The sequence below is a fragment of the Canis lupus genome, chromosome 18 (genome assembly GCF_003254725.2).
Source record: "Canis lupus dingo isolate Sandy chromosome 18, ASM325472v2, whole genome shotgun sequence".
Classification (NCBI taxonomy): domain Eukaryota; kingdom Metazoa; phylum Chordata; class Mammalia; order Carnivora; family Canidae; genus Canis; species Canis lupus.
In genome coordinates, this window is record NC_064260.1 from 12,425,066 (window position 1) to 12,443,778 (window position 18,713).

The 18,713-nt window shown below is 43.1% G+C and overlaps 1 protein-coding gene across 20 annotated transcripts in view; it reads left to right on the plus strand.

The window, feature by feature from the left end:
• NRCAM (neuronal cell adhesion molecule) overlaps positions 1 to 18,713 on the plus strand; it is a 275,589-nt gene that overhangs the window by 217,239 nt on the left and 39,637 nt on the right. For 13 of the 20 annotated variants that reach the window (XM_025449225.3, XM_049096334.1, XM_025449227.3 and 10 more), the window contains 8 exons: positions 1,220 to 1,404; positions 2,848 to 2,979; positions 10,563 to 10,706; positions 13,128 to 13,239; positions 14,656 to 14,822; positions 14,917 to 15,064; positions 17,066 to 17,190; positions 17,643 to 17,672. In XM_025449225.3, coding sequence (XP_025305010.1) covers positions 1,220 to 1,404; positions 2,848 to 2,979; positions 10,563 to 10,706; positions 13,128 to 13,239; positions 14,656 to 14,822; positions 14,917 to 15,064; positions 17,066 to 17,190; positions 17,643 to 17,672 — 1,043 coding nt within the window. The remainder of the gene's footprint in view (positions 1 to 1,219; positions 1,405 to 2,847; positions 2,980 to 10,562; positions 10,707 to 13,127; positions 13,240 to 14,655; positions 14,823 to 14,916; positions 15,065 to 17,065; positions 17,191 to 17,642; positions 17,673 to 18,713) is intronic. The other 7 variants (XM_049096333.1, XM_049096338.1, XM_035701292.2 and 4 more) reach the window with 1 other exon arrangement.

The window sequence follows — 18,713 nt, forward strand, 5'->3', positions numbered from 1 at the left end:
ATTCTCACGATTTTGTGATTCTTCTTCCCACGGAGGGTCTATTATAATAGTAAAAACGAAAATATGGTAGATATTTGGAAATTGCATAAAACTTCCAAAAGAATTTTTAAAATCTTAGGATGTTATAAAATAAGATTGGGGCTCTGTCATTTATAAACCAATAGCTGTAGGACTCACAGAATCAAAATATTTCTAATTCTTAACAACTGCTTAGGGGAGTAGTAAGCAGGCCTTGAGAATAATCCATGACTTAGTTTGACCTCATGCTTCTATCCCTGTTATACATTCACCTTCAGATCACGTGAGATGCAGATTATCAATTAATTAATCCCACTTGCATTTCTAAGGACAAATATCGTGATCTTCCTGAGGGCCTAGACCATTTTTTTTTTTTTTTGTCTTTATCTTCCCAACACACAACTCAGTGCGTGGTCTGTAGTTTGGTGCTTAGTTAAATGTTTGCATCCAATGGATTTTTATTTTACCCACGTGAAAATCTGCTAAAGTCCCTAGATCAAATTTCTTATATTTAATAGGGAAGTGTGTATAAAAGGTCATGGGCACAAATAATGTGTATAAGCTCTTTCTCTGCATTTTTAACTCTAGCTGATAAAAAAAACCCCTCAGTATCATTAATATCCTAGTAATCCTTTAAAAAAATTTTTTTTAAGATTTTATTTATTTCAGAGAGAGAGCGCATGCACAAGCATGGGTGAGGGGAGGAAGAGAGGAAGAAGTAGGTTTCCCTGCTGAGCAGGAAGCCTGATGTAAGGCTTGATCCCAGGACCTTGGGATCAGGACCTGAGCTAAAGGTAGATGCTTAACTGACTGAGCCACCCAGGCATCCCTGTAGTAATCCTTTTGATTGATATACTCCTTCATGTAACATTTTCCAAGAGTGTCTCACCCAGAAACTTTGAAGAACATAATGAGGTCCCTTCAGTAAAGTCACTTATGCCAGCATGCTCATTGCCTCAGCGAAGTCAAAGTTCATGGTGTGCCGTGTATTAGCATGGTGCCACTTATGTGACAGTGTTAGCTTACAGACTTAAATATGGGGTTTTGAGCATTATTTATAAAAGTGCGATGCTAGTTACAATGTCTTTATATTTCTCTTGATCTTTATACAAAGAATCTGTTACCAACTTGCATGGAAATTCGCCCTCAAAAGCAGTTAGGTGAGCTTCTTTTTTACACTATCAATTATTTATCTTATCAGGCCTACCCCAATTATTTACTGGATAAAAGAAGATGGAACACTGCCCATCAACCGGACATTTTATAGGAACTTCAAGAAAACTCTGCAGATCATTCAGGTTTCAGAAGCAGACTCTGGAAATTACCAGTGTATAGCTAAAAACGCCTTGGGAGCTATCCATCATACCATTACTGTCACAGTTAAAGGTATACAGCTGTTTCAAATATATGGCTCTTGCCTTCATGAGAAGTCGTGAATCTTCAATTAAATATGCCTTTGATTATATTCTTCAAAAATAAGTGTAAATTTATATCAACATTCTTGATGCTTGATCCCTTCTCATTACTATTTAGAGTGCATCTAAATCAGGTTAAAATTCAATTCCTCAAATCTTTCTCATAGAAGAATTCCAATTAATAGCTGTAGAAAGAATGAGGGAAATCGAAAATCACTATTAAAATCCTGCAGTTATACCTGCTGCAGGCGAAAGCCAGTGATGAAAGATGGATGAAACTTTAAGGAAAAACAGGGTATCCCCTTAGCCTCAAAATATTTCTTCTCACACACACACTCCAAAAATTAATTATGGAAGCAGGTTTAACATAAGGCCCACAAATTCTTTACCATTCCTCTGGGAGGGAGATGGTGCTGAATTTCCCTACCCTTGAGTATGGCCAGGACTTAGTGACTCATTTCTAATGAACAGATTATGGAAAGCAGGTAAATAGCAACTTTGCAGAGGAGAAACCTGACAGATGTTACCCTAACCAAGTGTTCAAGGTTAGCGTAAGCAGTAATAAGTCATGTTGGTATCATGTACTCCCTGAAATGATGCAGTAAGAAGGATCCATCACTCAAAACCTCAGTGTAATCATGAGATAAAATCAGACAAACCCAAGTTGAAAGATGTTCTACAGAATGACCAATGGGCACTCTTTAAAAGCGTCAAGGTCATGAAAGGCAAGGAAAGATCACGAAATTGCCCAATTAGAAGAAATCAGAAAGGAGATGGGATAAGTAAACAGGAGGTGGTATCCAGGACAGGGTCCTGGGACAGAAAGAAGGCATTGGATAAAGAGCTGGGGAAATCCTATTAGGATGTAGCTTAGCAAATGGTATTGAACCATTTCTAATAATTTCTTGTTTTGATAACTGTACCATCGCTATATAAGGTGACATTAGAGACAGAAGGACTCATGGGAATTCTCTATACTAATTTTGCAACTTCTCAAACATGCAAACTTTTTTAACTTGTTTCCTAGTTTTATAATTATGTGTATCCTGCAGGGCTCAGAATTTAAATTTGTGTTTCTTAGCCCTATCTGTTCCTATAAATTGCTCTACAACCTTAGTGAAATCTGTTACCTTTTAAACATCTGATTAATTTAATGCAAAACAAGATGGTATTTGTATCAAAGGGGCCTAGAAATAATACATAGTGGTATTAATATTATTATTTAAACATTCTTTTAAAAATCTGAAATGTTCTTTGAGGCATCACTTATAAATGTATTCACTCCTAAAAAATGAAGCCAACAGATGTTTTGCAAAATACTTACCTTTATTATTAAAATAGTTCAATATCTTGAATTTTCTAAAACACTTGTATGATTCAAATGTTTGTGGTTTTTTTCCTTTCTTTAATAAAGCGGCTCCATACTGGATCATGGCACCTCAAAATCTTGTGCTGTCCCCAGGAGAAGATGGGACATTGATCTGCAGAGCTAATGGCAATCCCAAACCCAGAATTAGCTGGTTATCGAATGGAGTCCCAATAGAAAGTAAGTTTCCTTGATGGGGCTCCGTCTATATTTTCAGAGCATAGCTACATTTTAGCAGGGGACAAATGGGTATGAAATAACTGGTAATGAGTGAGGAAGCCGTGTGTAAGTTAAAAATAGGCACCAGATTGCCTTTGGATGTTTATTTTATTACCTCTAGGTATTCCTTAGGACTGAATAGTTGGTGTTCTGAACATGATGGTATGTGTTATTTGGATTTGGCCATGTTTCCCATTTTTTACATGGGTTCCAGAAAGGATGACAGGGTCAGAAATAAACATTACTGGAGAGTTCAGATTATCTTCTCTGTTCAAAACATCAACAAGTGTGTTGTGGAAACCTCACAGGAGTTGGAGGAGACGCGTGTTGGGGAGGCTAAGGGTAGAGCTCGTGGCTTGTAATTTAAAGAGGTTTCATCCCTTTCTCTTTTTTTTTTTTTTAAAGATTTTATTTATTTATTTGACAGAGAGAGAGCACAGGCAGGGGGAGGAGCAGAGGGAGAGGGAGAAGCAGGCTCTCCTCTGAGCAGGGAGCCTGACGTGGGTCAGGCTCTCCTCTGAGCCCAGGACCCTGGGATCATGACCTGAGTGAAGGCAGATGCTTCAGCGACAGAGCCACTCAGGCTCCCCAAGAGGTTCCAACCCTAAGCACAGCAGAGCGATTCCCAAGTTCTCAGGTCTTCAGGGGTCACCGCCCCATTTAATGCCCAGAGAAGAACGCATCCTCTGATCATGCTGGTATGCAGGACCCTCAGTCCTTGATTAGTTATCCCTCCCCAGGTATGCTGAGATCACCTTGAGCCACCTCTTCCGCCACCATCCCCAGACCACTGTCCCTCTCAGCCAGTTTCTCTAGCCTGCCCCACACTGCCCAGAACAGTCCCCCAAAGTGTGGCCACAGGCCTGTCCATTTATCTTCTAAATCACAGCAAAGACCAGTTTTACAAAACCTAGCTAAAGGCTTGAGGGTAGTAGTAGAACGTTTGAGGATTAGGACAAAACAAAACAAGACAAAACATATAGCCCGTCCCTGCTTCCAGACCAGATGCCAAAGGGACAGTACCCCGCTAGCTCTGCTTTTGTCTTGGCCTCACCCACCGCCAGCTGCTGTTGGCAGGAGCATCTCTGCACATGTTCCCCTCCTTGGGATTTATACCTTCTCTTAGAGAGAAAGAGAGAGAAAATCAGCTTTTGTTTAAAACCCAGACTCAGGACCACCTCTAGCCAATAACCTAATAATTGGCCGAGATAGTGTCAACTCACAATAAAGACAACCGTCAGGCTTCTGAAGTAGAGCGGCTTCACTCCTTGTGGCCTCCAAGCCGGAATCAAAAAGGGGCTCTAATTTTCCATAACCGAAAGGTCCGTTAGGCTGACTTTGCTGAAATAGTCTCCACCTTAGGACGGGATCGGAGAACTGCTGGCAGGATTTAAGTGGCTCGGTCCATGGGTCTCACCCCCCACCCCCACCCCCGGGGTCTAGACCAAGTTAGGGCTCCCAGCTCTGTGATTTTTATCAGAAATTTGTTTGTGTTGTGCTACACAATAGTTGTCAGATACTCTAGAACAGGCAGTCTGTGTTTACTGTAACAGGAAATATGTTTCTGGGAGAATACAGATCCTAAAGAGGCCCACAATTGGGGCTTGGGTACTTCCACTCCCAGTTTTGACCATGATGGGGACCAGGAAGAAGCACAGAGAGGACTTTGTGGTTGTGCATTGGGAAGCTGTTGCTGTGAGAGGAAACTGAGAAAAGAGGAGTATGGCCCAGACCGTAAAGAAGTTTTATGGTGCAATACCTGATTTTCCCAGGAACGCATACAGGATGGCAGTAAAGGGCAGAGAATGCTCAGCACTGCAGCAGCACGTTTCACAGCTTGGAGGTTCTGTGCCCTTGATTGACTGATTGATTGATTGATTGATTGATTTATGAGAGACACAGAGAGAGAGAGAGGGAGAAGCAGGCTCCATGCAGGGAGCCTGACGTGGGACTCGACCCAGGGTCTCCAGGATCACGCCCTGGGCTGAAGGTGACGCTAAACGGCTGAGCTACCCAGGCCGCCATGTTCTGTGCCCTTTAGAGAAGGTTAATGCACACCTGAGATCTGGCCTCAGGGGGAGAGATGGTGGGAGGGGCTGCCCATCTCGCCCCCCCATCTCCCAGCCCCCACCTCTACCCCTCTACGCCGACTCTGCTCCAGAATGCAGTCAGAAACAGGGGAAATTGAGATAGAGGGTCTGCGACACAAGAACATGCACAGGTTAGATAATGAAGCTGATCTTCCATCGTGACCCACTAGGCTCATGGTCCATCCAAACCCGGCATGGGCAGTGCCTGTCAGGGAGCCTTGTCGCTCTGGTAGTATTAAGGGCCTTGACATGGAGTCATAAACACTCCCCTTTAAATGAAATATCTGCAGGGAGGATCGACTGAGAAGGGCCTGCCTGCAGAGAGGGGAGGTGCAGGCCAGCGGTCCTGGATACAAGTTAGGGCCTCTCTCCTCTATTCCCAAATCATCTGATTAGGTCCCAAGCAGAAAGCATGATGATACTCTCCCAAACCAGGTTCCAAATTAGTTCGTTTCTTCCAGCCTAAAAGTATGCATCAAGGGTCCCCTGGAGGGACAGCAAGAAGCTGAGCAAAGGGGGGCTCAGAATGCTAGAGTGCCCACGCACCCCGGGGCCCTGGACCTCTGGCATGCCCCTGAGCAAGGAGAGGAATGCCACGCAGCACGGCAGCAAAGCCAGGACCCAGGCCTGCCAGCCTGCCACGTGGTGTCGGGAGCAGGCGCCGCACGTTTATGCCGAGGTGACATGAAATGTCATGAATGGTGGCTTCCTCCACATCTGGTGGCCAGGCTGAAAGGTCATGGGTCACTGCGTGGGATCTCATTACTAACAGATGATGAACTTGAGGCACCTGGTGAGGACCCTCGTAGCTCTCTGCGCGGTGATACCGCAGGGCCACCCCGCTCTGCACCCCCGTGACCCTCAGCAGCTGATCCACCTACAGACTCTGCTGAGCCTTGACTAGCTAAGTTCAGAGGGAACCCTACCTGCCTCCACCTCGTTGACCTCCCCTGATCCAACAGAAGAAGTAAATGAGGAAGACATCTGTCAAAAAGTTGCTAGAAGTTAGAAGAGTTTTGTGCCTCTCCTCCTTTCCATCCTGTTTGATAATTAGCCTGTGAATCTGGAGACCCCTAAACAGAATTATGGTTGAGTTTTGGGGGGCACTCTAGACACGGGGGATGGGCTCGTTTCTCATCTGCAGCTTGCCGAGCTGTGCACCCCGCAGATGCGTCCAGCATCGATGGAGCAGTGGGGACGGCGGAGAAGCAGGGTGGCCAGGGGACGGCAAGGAGAGGGAGGGATTAAGCCAGCACTTTGGTAACAGAGTCCAGCATGACTCATTTGTGACAGCATCTCAGACCTGGAATCAACTGTCCTACAAAACTGGAAGAGTTAGCTCAAGTGTCTGGGGTCCAACCGCAGATTCTTCCAAAGCTCTGTTCCGCGGTGCCCCCCACCCCCGCCCCAAGACGTAGCCAGGTGACTAAATTTTCCTTGAAGCAAAACACAGTGATTAAATATGGAACTTGCCTAAAATTACCAAAAACATTTTTAAAATAACCTCTGGGAGTCGGGAAAAAGAACACAGCTGCAGAGACCTTTGACTTTACTCTGAGACCCGCAGTGTCTGGGAGGGTGTGGAAGTAGAACCCAGGACCAGGAAGAAAATGTGCAAGGCCAAGGCCATGGACACCGAATCCTGTCCCTATGCTAAGAGGTGACAGAGAGCCTAAAATTCTTAGATCTTTAATTAAGGTCCCCTATTGGAGTGTTGGTAGATGTCAGATTCTTCTACCTGGAGCTGGTGTAAGATCGCACCATGGTTAGGTTGAAAGATACCTTTTTCCCTAAGGGATGAGGAGGGAAGGAACAAAGGAGCCGAGGATAGACAGATCTCCTGCTGCCACAATTACATATTTGGCTGACATCAGAGAGAGAGCTTGAAAGCCAGGAACACGTGATAAGCAGCCAGGAGGTTGGAGGCATTGTCTGGGATATCCCCAAGACTCACCAGGGCCTCTCCCCTCTGCCCTTTCTCCAAAGTAAAGAGCTCCATTGGCATCCCTTTATGGGGGATGGAATAAGTGGTGAAGGAAAATTCGTCTCTGCACCCAGAGATGTGTTCTACATCGTGGCCAAATGTTCAGATTTCTATTTTTTTTTTTTTTTAGATTTTATTTATTTATTCATGAGAGACACAGAAAGAGAGAGAGGCAGAGACACAGGCAGAGGGAGATGCAGGCTCTATGCAGGGAGCCTGATGTGGGACTCAATCCTGGGACCCCAGGATCACGCCCTGAGCCAAAGGCAGGCGCTCCACCACTGAGCCACCCAGGCGTCCATCAGATTTCAAGGAGGTGTTTATAAAGTAGCCTGCCTCGGAAAATCAGAGCATTCATCTCATGTTAAACCGCTGGGTGCTGCAGTCTCTACCTTTCCTTTACAGCACACACACTTCCCAGTTAACCCATTGCACAAAGTTCTTTCTGGAATAAAAGTATTATACCATAGATATAAACATGTTTTTTAAATTGATAGCCCTCTAGACATACAAGGTGGCACTAATTATTCTTATTATCTGAATGTTGGAAGCATTTCTCAGTTTGGCCAGCTGTGTCCGGACAGTTAGAATAGAAGAATGTATTGTTAGAAGGCTATCACCCCAGTTCTGAACCTTACCTTTGGAGCTTTAAATCGTTGGTGAGGACTCCATGCTCAGATTTCTTTCCCCGTTGTTCATTTATAGCAAACAGAGTTGCTTATTCCCAGCGGCAATCATTATTCCTTTGAATAACTGGGGTTTGGTGGCTGGACAGTTTACTCCTACCAGCACACAGAATCCAAGCGCTTCCAATAGCTCTACACCAGTGAATTTTTTTTTCTTTGTCCGATCCCAACTGAGCCTCCATATGTCACTGTGACAGTTCCTGGGTTTGTTTGTTTCTTTAGTTAAAGCGCGTAAGGAAAATGTAGCCCAGGCCCCCATGGAGAGAAATTAGCTTATTCACCACACTTACCTGAAGGGTTTATTTTATTCCTAAACACCCTGCCAAAAGATAAATATTTGAAGACTGCTCCATTAAGCAGCAATAAGACAGATTCAATCCAATGCCTTTCAGGTAAAGAATAACATCAAAAGGAATTGGTAGCAAGAAAAAAAATGCAAGGGTGGGATATTTAAAAGCTTCTTAAAATGGTTTGTATTGTGATTCATGAGTCTCCACTGAGGGAAGATTGTTCTACTGGCTTCATTAGTGGAGCTGGTCATCCAAGTGGTGGATTTTTATTTTAGTTCAAAAATAAGGAATGCATAACATAAAATTTACCATCTCGCTCATTTTTAAGTGTACAGTTCAGCAGGGTTACATATATTCATATCAATGTTGAATAGATCTCTGGAACTTTCTCATCTTGCAAACCTGGAGCTCTATACCCATTAGACCTCATGTGGTGGTATAACTCTTAAGAGCTCCGTATACTCAAGGAACATGAGGAGCCGTCCTCACACAGCTACAGAGATTCAGCCCGGCGTCCTCCCAGAGCACTGCACTCCCCGCCTCCACCGCCTGGCATGTCTGCAGAGGTACCATCAGAATGCTGGGTGCCAAGAGTCCCCCAAAGTGGCCCAACACCGACCTGGGTTCAAAGCTACTGATAATAATTTGACAGAGAAGGAGATGCTAGAAACCCTGCTCTGTTCCATCAGCCTTGCTTGGATGGGCATCACTGAGAGTGAGTGAGTCAGAAAGGCCCCAGGGATACTAGACTTGGGGTCTGGGACAAGGAACGTGGGTGGCCCCGGGGTACACTGCAGTCTCAGGGTAATTGGCGGTTGGTCACACCTATCCTCTGCTTCGCAGGCCAGTATGGCATTTCTGTCCTCTGCTGTCATGTATTTTTTAAAATATTTTATTTATTTATTCATGAGAGATACAGAGAGAAAGGCAGAGACATAGGCAGAGGGAGATGCAGGAACCCGATGCAGGACTCGATCCCAGGACCCCGGGGTCACACCCTGAGCCATCCAGGTGCACCCCCCTTCCCCACTCCCCCCACCTGCTGTCATGAATTGAAGAAATCTGTATCCTATTAAAGGAATCAGAACTTGTATTTATCTTCCAGTTAGAAGAACGTTGTCTTAAAGCATTTTGTAATGTTTAGAGTCGTAAACAAACAGCAGATAGGAGCTAAGAAGCCAACTCAAAGGATCCTATCACTGGACGAACTGACTGGAGTATCTAAGGTGATGTTATAAGGCAGCTATTATTGATTGCGATCGGAGTGTCGAGCCACCACACACAGAACTCTCGGTCGGCAGATGTAGGTGGTTTTAAGCCACTAATTCTGTAACTTGTTACAACAGCCGCAGGAAAGGAATACAGCGCGGGTGAGCGGCAGCTCTGGATCCGTGCACCGAAACAAGGCTGAATGACTAGAGTTTGGCGTACTCGTATGAAAGTGAGCTAATACACTGCAGATGAACCAAATATTTGAGACTTGCAGGGGATCAAGGCATCTACATGCCGTGATAAATTCGCCTTCGATGTACAATCCTTTTCCTGTCATCAAAGACAAAAGTACCACATTTGGAATGGAAGCAAAGCCTTCTTAAGTGGGTCAAGTTGCAAGAGGAGATTTGGGAGAAAGGGTGCTGTTAAGCAGTGTTGATTTTGATCGGCGTGCTGAGGCAGATACCTCAGCCCTTCAAGTGCTCTTAAAGCACCGTAGGGTTACAGCCTGGGGTGTAGCACTCACAGATGGGAATGTATCTCCAGGAGCACAGCGCTTCCATGCACTGGTAGGCATGACCTGGACTCTTCTCGAATAGTATGTTACTCCCCCTGTTCCATTCCATTCCACTTCGGTGAGGAACAGTCCTGGCCCTGCCCTTTTTTTTTTTTTTAAATAAATACTTGAGAGATTTCGCTGAAAAATACATAATTTCACATGATTTGTTTCTGTCTCCGCCTCAGGAATTTCTGACATGGGAAAATAAATGTTTTCACATTCAATGATGGGCCCCATATATTTCTTTATGTTATTGATTTATCTATTTCATTCAACAAGAGGCTTGTTAACGGCACAGGTTTGGTTGCACTAGAGGGTTTCTAGATTTTTGGCGTTTGCTGTCTCCTCTCGATAGTGAACTTTCCTCCTTGTGAAGAACCAGTTTCTTTGTGAGCAAGGCAGTGCTTTCCCAAATCTGTATTCCTGTTTCACCTAACCTGTGCTTTTACCCCACCACCCCGGATCTCACAAAATAACATTCATTTTTACAGAAGCAATCCACGTAGGACTGAATGAGCATCGAGCATAAGGTGCTGATAAGTGATAACTGAAGTCAGAGGAGGGAAAACTATGCTTTCTGCCTGGGTTCTCGGTTTCCTTCTAACTGCCTGCACCTCAATTAGCGTGTACTTTCGTTCTACTTACTACAGTGTAGACCTCACACTTTACCTCTTTTAAGCAAAGAGAAATAAATATATGTTTTGTATTTTTACACCCAAACAGTTGCTCCTGATGACCCCAGCAGAAAAATAGATGGCGATACCATTATTTTTTCAAATGTTCAAGAAAGATCAAGTGCAGTATATCAGTGCAATGCCTCTAACGAATATGGATATTTACTGGCAAACGCATTTGTAAACGTGCTAGGTAAGCTCTCCCCTTATTAAATAAAGATGTGGCAAGTTCAATTAATGACCGCCATTCTCAGCAAAAATACAGCGAGCATCTGCTATGTGCGATGCACAGAGGACTTGGAGCTGCGTGCATATATGAAGATGGGTGAGATACAAACCTCGCCCTAAAGGGTATGGTACTCTGGCCGTCGTGTTCTTGCATAATGTAGTTTTTATGGTGGCAAATTGTTCGTTGTAGAAGTAATCAGAGTCAGACTCCACCCACAGATGGTTAAGGGTAAGTGTCAAACCCTCAAAGGGAAAGAGCATTAATCTGCTATTAGGAACTGGATGTTACTGCCATTCCATCCCTAGAAACCTCGAAGGTCAACAACAATTCCAGGACTTTGATTATTAAAAAAGAAATCATCAGTCATGATATATGGCCTTTATCCTCATCACAGATGTAGAGTTATTTATTCTTAATAATTTGCTTAGAAAACTGTGGTACTCTCAACATCTTCTGAAATTGTTGGTGTTTTGGTTTTTGAATATAGTTGACACACGATGTTACACTAGTTTCAGGTGTACAAATTAGTGATCTGACAAGTGTGTACATTATGCCGTGCTCACAAGTGAAGCTGCCATCTGTCCTAGTGTAATGGGGATACAGCACAATTGCAGTATCATTGACGGCATTCCTTATGCTCTGCTTTCTACTCCCAGGACTTAGCCATTCCATAACTGGAGGCCTGTCTTTCCCGCTCCCTTTCAGCCATTTTGCTCAACTCCTTATCCTCCTCACCTCTGGCAGCCATCATTATTTATAGCCCTGATCCTGCTTTTGGCTTGTTTATTTGTTTGTTTGTTTGTTTATTTATTTATTTATTTAGATTCCACTTAAACTCCTAACTCTGGGAAACGAACTAGAGGTGGTGGAAGGGGAGGAGGGCGAGGGGTAGGGGTGAATGGGTGACGAGCACTGAGGGGGGCACTTGACGGGATGAGCACTGGGTGTTATTCTGTATGTTGGTAAATTGAACACCAATAAAAAATAAATTTATTATTAAAAAAATAGATTCCACTTAAGGGCTAGGAATGGGATCATATGGTTTTTGTCTTTCTCAGTCTAATCTGACTTATCATAACACTATCTAGGTTCATCCATGTTGTCTGAAATGGCACAGTCTCATCCTTTTTATGGCTGTGTAATATCCCATGCACACACTCGTGCACATCCACACACACATCATATTTTCCTTATTCATTTGTCTATTGACGACCTCTTAGGTTGCTTCCATCTCTTGGCTATTGTAAACAATGCTGCAGCAAACACAGGAGTGTATGTATCTCTTTGAGTTAGTGTTTTTGCTTTCCTTGGGTCAATTCCCAATAGTGGAGTTATGGGATCATACAATATTTCTATTTTTAATGTTTTGAGTCACCTCCAGATGGTTTTCCACAGTGGCTGCACTAGTTTACATTCCCACCAACAGTGCACAAGGGTTCCTTTTTCTCTACATCCCTGCCAACACCTATTGTTTCTTATCTTCCTGATTTTAGCCATTCCAACAGGCATGAAGTAATATCTCATTGTGGTCTTGATTTACATTTCCCTGATGATGAGTGATATTGAGCATCTTTTCATGTGTCTGTTGGCCGTCTGTACGTCTTCTTTGGAAAAATCTTTATTCAGGTCCTCTGCATGAGATGGGTGATTTATGTGAACATTCTGTGCCTCATACTGGACCAAACCACCAGAACATCAGATTTATTAAAATTTTATGTGAGAACTGTTTTCGTGGTGCCAGAGAATTGCATTTCAACTCTTTAAGTGTAGTAGGCTCCCTCTCAAATGAAATTAAAGTCAGGAAGCCAACCAGTACTTGGTATTTTTTCCCTCATATTTGAAATAGAGGTCAGTAAATCACATGCAGAGCTGAGCACACTTACAGTGTTGCTGGATGTTTAGGAGGCGGTTTTGATTTCTTGTTCTGTGTTTCGGTCATCCACACTCTGCTCCTTTCTGCCAGTTTGTGTGCTTGCCACCCACTCCTACCCACCCACCCCTATCATAACCCCAGGGTTAGGATGGACCAATCACTTAACAAAGAGGTACTCGGCCATTATTTTCATGCCAGATACTGACCTAGTTTCTGGGAAGAAAACAATAAAAGCCCCATTCCCTGCCTGCAAGGGACTCACAGTATATAGTAGGACATATAGATAAATAAGTCACTAAAATACTGGGCCTGAGAAAGATGTGGGATATGAAGCAGAAGGAGAAAACTTGTTGAGGACTGATGGTGTCCTACCTGCTAGAGAATGTAAGGAGAGGGACATATTGGTTATGCTTTACTATGAACTTAAATGGCCTTCAAATACAGAAAAATACATGCTGAGCCTAAATGTTGATTTTATTTTAATATGTACTTTACCTTTCTAAACTTCTTAGCTGAGCCACCACGAATCCTTACATCTGCAAATACACTCTACCAAGTCATTGCAGACAGGCCGGCTTTGCTAGATTGTGCCTTCTTTGGGTCTCCTCTGCCTACCATCGAGTGGTGAGTAATGGCTCTATTCATTTTTAATATTTACATTTGCTAAAGCCTTCACATTTCTCTGTGTGTTGAGTTTTTATTTAGTCAGAGAGCCAACCGTATAGACTCCACCATACTATTATTACTAATTTCCTTCATAAATGTGTAGTAACCGCTTGCTCTGTGCTAAATACTCCTCCATGTGCAGTCCGTTCAGCAGCACCCTTTGTCCAGCACAGAGGTGTATGGACGTATATTTTTTTAGAAATTTAAGGTTGCCGTATATTACAATGCTGTGGGCATCAGCTGGGACTTCACAAAGAATGGTGGCTGGGACATTCCTCGATCATAAAGTATCCTTCAGGGTCTAGGAGAGGTTCTAGAAGCTCAAAACGAGAATTTTTCCCCCCACGTTCATTGTTGGTAACTCTCCCACCTGAGCTTTCCAGCTTGGATCCAGCCAAGCTCGCTCATGTCCTTTCACTCTTCACATTAAACCATCCCTGGTTGAGTGCCACTCCTGGTAGAGGTACTGGTTATCCCCTTTGCTTGCTTTCTTTAACGTGAGCTAGGGGGCGCAAGGCGAGGATAGGCAGCAGCTCAGAGTGAAAGAAAACTAGAACATTCTGTTACTGATGGTCAGCCAGTCAGTCAGGGACCAAGCAGACACTGAGCTGGGCTCCCCCAACCAGCGTGAGAACGAAGCCAGGTGTAGGATTAAGCACGGTCTCTACCTTAGCCAGAGAGAGGAGAAACACTGTGCCTGGGCAGATGGCATCCTAATCGAAGTCTCCAAGTTAATATTTAGCCTAGGTTGACTTTGAGTCGCTGGTTTTATCCGTCCCCACTTCTATCTGACAGCAAGCGGGAAGCTGTATGGACACGTAGTTTACATACATGCTTTATCATTCTTCTTCCCTGGATATTTTCCTATGCATACGAATCAAAAAACTCTTTAGAATTCAAATCAAATATCTTCTCATCAAGATGGCTTTAGGACCAAAGCCTGCAGATGGACTTACAGATATGTCCCAGGAGGAAGAAAAGGTCAAAAAAGCTCCGTCTTCATTTCTCCTGTTTTGTCACCTATGGGGAGATAGACTGGGTAATAACCAGTTATTGAGCTTCTAGAACCTCTGTAATAACCAGTGTGTATTAAATATGAATCTGATACAGAACGTTACTGTTCAAGTATTTCATATTGTCACCCTAATGCTTCAAGCACCATTTCTCATTAAATTTTCCAGTTTTAAACATCCTGCCTTACACTGACCCCACTGACTTACACGCACGTAATTCCAAATGTCTTGTGCAGATTCCAAATGTCTCCATCTATACTATGACGTAGATCATCATGTGTTGACCTCACATGTGGCATTTTATGCCTGATTTCAAATTATGATTTTTTTTATTCCCACGGTGATCATTTCTGCAATGAAGGTTCAAAGGAGCCAAAGGCAGTGCTCTTCATGAAGATATTTATGTTTTACATGAAAATGGGACTTTGGAAATTCCCGTGGCCCAAAAGGACAGTACAGGAACTTACACGTGTGTTGCAAGGAATAAATTAGGCGTGGCAAAGAATGAAGTTCACTTGGAAGTCAAAGGTAAGCCAGAGGTGATGATGTTTTTTTCCAAGTATGACGTGACTTTGAACAAATTCTTCAGCTTTGGCAATGGGTAACGATAGCTGATTTTTAGATGCCACGAGGATCATTAAACAGCCTGAGTATGCAGTGGTGCAAAGAGGGAGCACGGTGTCCTTTGAATGCAAAGTGAAACACGATCACACTTTGATCCCCACCATCACGTGGCTGAAGGACAACGGTGAGCTGCCCAATGACGGAAGGTATTTGAAGACCATTTCTTGCCTTTCTCTTCCCTGCCTCTGTGAGCTGCTGTGAACTAAAGGTTTACTGTGGAGTGACTTAGCGGGGATGTTTTCAAAGTTTCTGAGATCCGCTCTCTCCAAAAAAAAAGTGCATTTTCTCCTTGCTGCAAAATGTGCAGACCTAAAAAAAGGTATCGAGTTGTTGAAATCAGACCCTGAGAATGTCTGTCTATCTTTGTGTGTTGGTCTCCTGTGTAATTCAGGATGGGAGAAACCTTTCAGGGCGTGGATGCCTTCCATTGTTCGCTACCTTGTACAGTGAAGTCTCGACAGATGTTTTCATTACCATTCTGCAAATGAGCAGAAATGCGATCACTTTAATCAGTAGAGTGCGCGTAAATCCTTGTCGGTATTTTAAAGGACACCAGCTTTTATTTGGATGGGGTATTTTCTTTTGATTTCTCTTAAAGCCAGTAGAAAGAGAAGGGAGAAGAAAAAAACAGGTAAAGTATTTAAAAGAGCCTAAATGTGTTGTGGTCCTTGAGCTTGGAATGAAAGAAAAGTCATACCAATTTTCCATGTGAAGCCTCAATTTGAAGGAATTGATATGGAGCTGACCCACATGAATCTTAGCTGTCACGGAGGCCCCTGGTGGAAGAAATGCCGTGTGCCGGTGGAGATGCTCTGTGTGGCTTGCTTCCAAGTGTGTCTAAGCAGCGCCTGTTGCTGGACGGCTCCTTTAAAAAAAAAAAAAAAAAGTGGCTTTCTCTTCTGTACCCTGGGTTTCCATCTAATTCTATAACTCCAGCTGGCCAGGTTTTTTTTTATAAAAGATTTTATTTATTTATTTGAGAGAAAGTGAGTGAGAGAGCACAAGCAGGGGGAGGGGTAGCAGGAGAGGGAGAAGCAGGCTCTGGGCTGAGCAGGGAGCCCGATGTGGGGCTCCATCCCCGGACCCCGGGATCATGAGCTGAAAGCAGATGTTTAACCGACTGAGCCACCCAGGTGCCCCCCAGCTGGCTGGTTTTATTTGTGGAATCTGAGTTGGTAAAAATGAGAGAAGGAAATAGGAAGAAATGCCGGTTAAGGTGGCTAAAGCTTGAGCTTGGAAATTCCCTGAAAAGACAGTGAATGATTTATGCATCCTTGTTAAAATCATGCATGAATCCAATTTACATGGATTTTTGACCTACTGAGTAATTTCTCATGCCAGCCAGTAACCTCTAGAGAATTCTTGGTGGTGCTTGTTGATCGAAGTCATCTTGTCTCTTCTGATAAAGTCAATACTATTCTTTGCACTTACTTACCCCATGAGAGTTTATGCATGCGCCAAAAGTGGCACAAAATTTTCACAGTCAATAATAAATATTTTAGGGGCACCTGGTGGCTCAGTGGTTGAGCGTCTGCCTTCGGCTCAGGGTTTGATTGCGGGGTCCTGGGATAAAGTCCTGCATTGGGCTCCCCGCAGGGAGCCTGCTTCTCCCACTGCCTATGTCTCAAATAAATAAATAAATAGATAGATAGAGAGATAAATAAATAAATAAATAAATAAATAAATAAATAAATAAATATTTAAAAAATAATAATAAGTTATTTAAAAATATACACTAGGTTAGAAATGGAGCTGGCTGAGTGGCGTCCAAATGTTTCTTAGCAGCAGAAGCCACAGGAGAGCCTGCTAGTGAGGGTGATGCAGCTGCCCCCACCTCACCTCTGCATGCCCCTGGTCTTCAGGGAAGCTCCGAAAACTCCAGAAGCATGCTCAAAAGCCACTGGGCCAGGTGCCTTGACATCCATCCCTTCTAACCCAAGGTTCCAATCCATTCTAATCGTTTTTCAGCTTCAATCATGATCAAAGTGATACATATTTTTTGGATTTTAGCTCTAAAGAGCTGCAAATGTTTGCCATCTCCCTCTTGTTTTCAAATTCACAGAGTTTCTTTCATGTCAGCAAAGCAGCCATCCATCATGTGTGGTTGGATGTCCATTTCACCTGCTCTGAACCTGTTTTCTTCACAGATTCACTGTTGACAAGGACCATTTGGTGGTGGCTGATGTAAGGGACAACGACGGTGGCACCTACACATGTGTGGCCAACACAACTCTGGACAATGTTTCGGCCAGTGCTGTGCTGAGCGTCGTTGGTAAGATCTAGAACTCACACTGCACAGTGTTGCTAGGCCACCCTTGCTAGGTCGGAAGGAAAAGTGTCCATAGTATATGTCTGCTTGTTAGAGCTTTACAATTTTGTAGGTGAGTTAAATACCTACATTTGTCTTCTTTGAAAGATGCCTTTGAGGCAGTAATTTCAGTATAAATATACTGCGGTAGCAGCACTGGAATACAATGATGCTTGTGCATGTTAGTGATATTTTTATAAGGAAATCAGGAGGAATCACGTACTTTTATTTAAAATTGAAGGATCTCCCCCTCTACCCACCTGCTAAATTGTTACTGCATGTTTCTCAGTGCCATCTCCCACAGCTAAGCTTAGTTTTAGAATCTTAATCACGGTCAGTCTATGTCTTCTTGTGCTATCTTAGATCTTTCCATTACTAATTTTGATTAAAATCCTTTGTATTAATGTCCTTTCTAGCTCCTACTCCAACTCCAGCTCCTATTTACGGTAAACTAATATGAGTCTTCTTTCTCTGTTTTCTGTTGAACGAGTTCACATTTGCAAAAATAATAATAATTGCTCTTTTTTTTTTTTTGCTCTCTTTTTTCTACCACATCATTGTGATTTTTAAGGACGAGAGTTCTATCCAATGTTCTGTTCTGTTGCCCATTTACTACTATATGTCATTTCTTCATTATAGCTCTAGAATGTTTCACTGGGTCTGTTACCACTGTGCCTAAATATTTCATGTGTTATTATAAAGTCATTTAATTTAATAAAGGTCCCTCTTTGGTATAATTTCCCCATAAAATAGCCTAGTGCTTTATCAAGCGCTGTCCCCCACAGTTTGTAGAACAAAAAAGGATGATCTCAAATATCATCCCACAAATTAGGTTTTTATTTCAGTCTATTAAATGTCGTTCTGGAAGCATACACGTTTGGAGATTCCATTTTCAAGAAATTCATGTGGGAAACAATAGATGTTTAAAACATTTGACCTTGGTCTTAGAGAAAAACAACTCATCATGTTAAAAAACATAAGTCACTAAAGAAGGATCAAAAGGAGGCATTTCCAGGTTGAGTGATTTTTCTAGGTCTGGGAAATAAATCAGAAATTATTTCCAGAACTCTCATGTTTATATGAGCCTATAAGTATGAAAATAATTTTATGGCATAAACTCACCTGGATTTTACATAGTATCATTAGTTATGCTATAGAACAACTGCCCTTGGTAGACATTTACTATTTCTTTACTGATAGGAGAGAAGTGCCCGTATTTTTATATGGCCCCTGGTTCCCCCAGAGCCACAATCACTCCCAAGAGCAAGGTCAGAAAAAAGCCCAGAGGGAAACGTTAACTCTCTGGATTTCAGAGGTACCATTAAAAGAGGCAGACATCCTTCTGGGACACTTTCGTCCCAACAGGTGTCTGTATCCTAGTGTCCTCCGAGGGTAAACACACCATGTCCCCATGTGTCCCCCTGACTATGGTACTGGGCATCTGCATTAGGTATGCATGCTGAGGGCCTTCTTATAGAGCATCAATC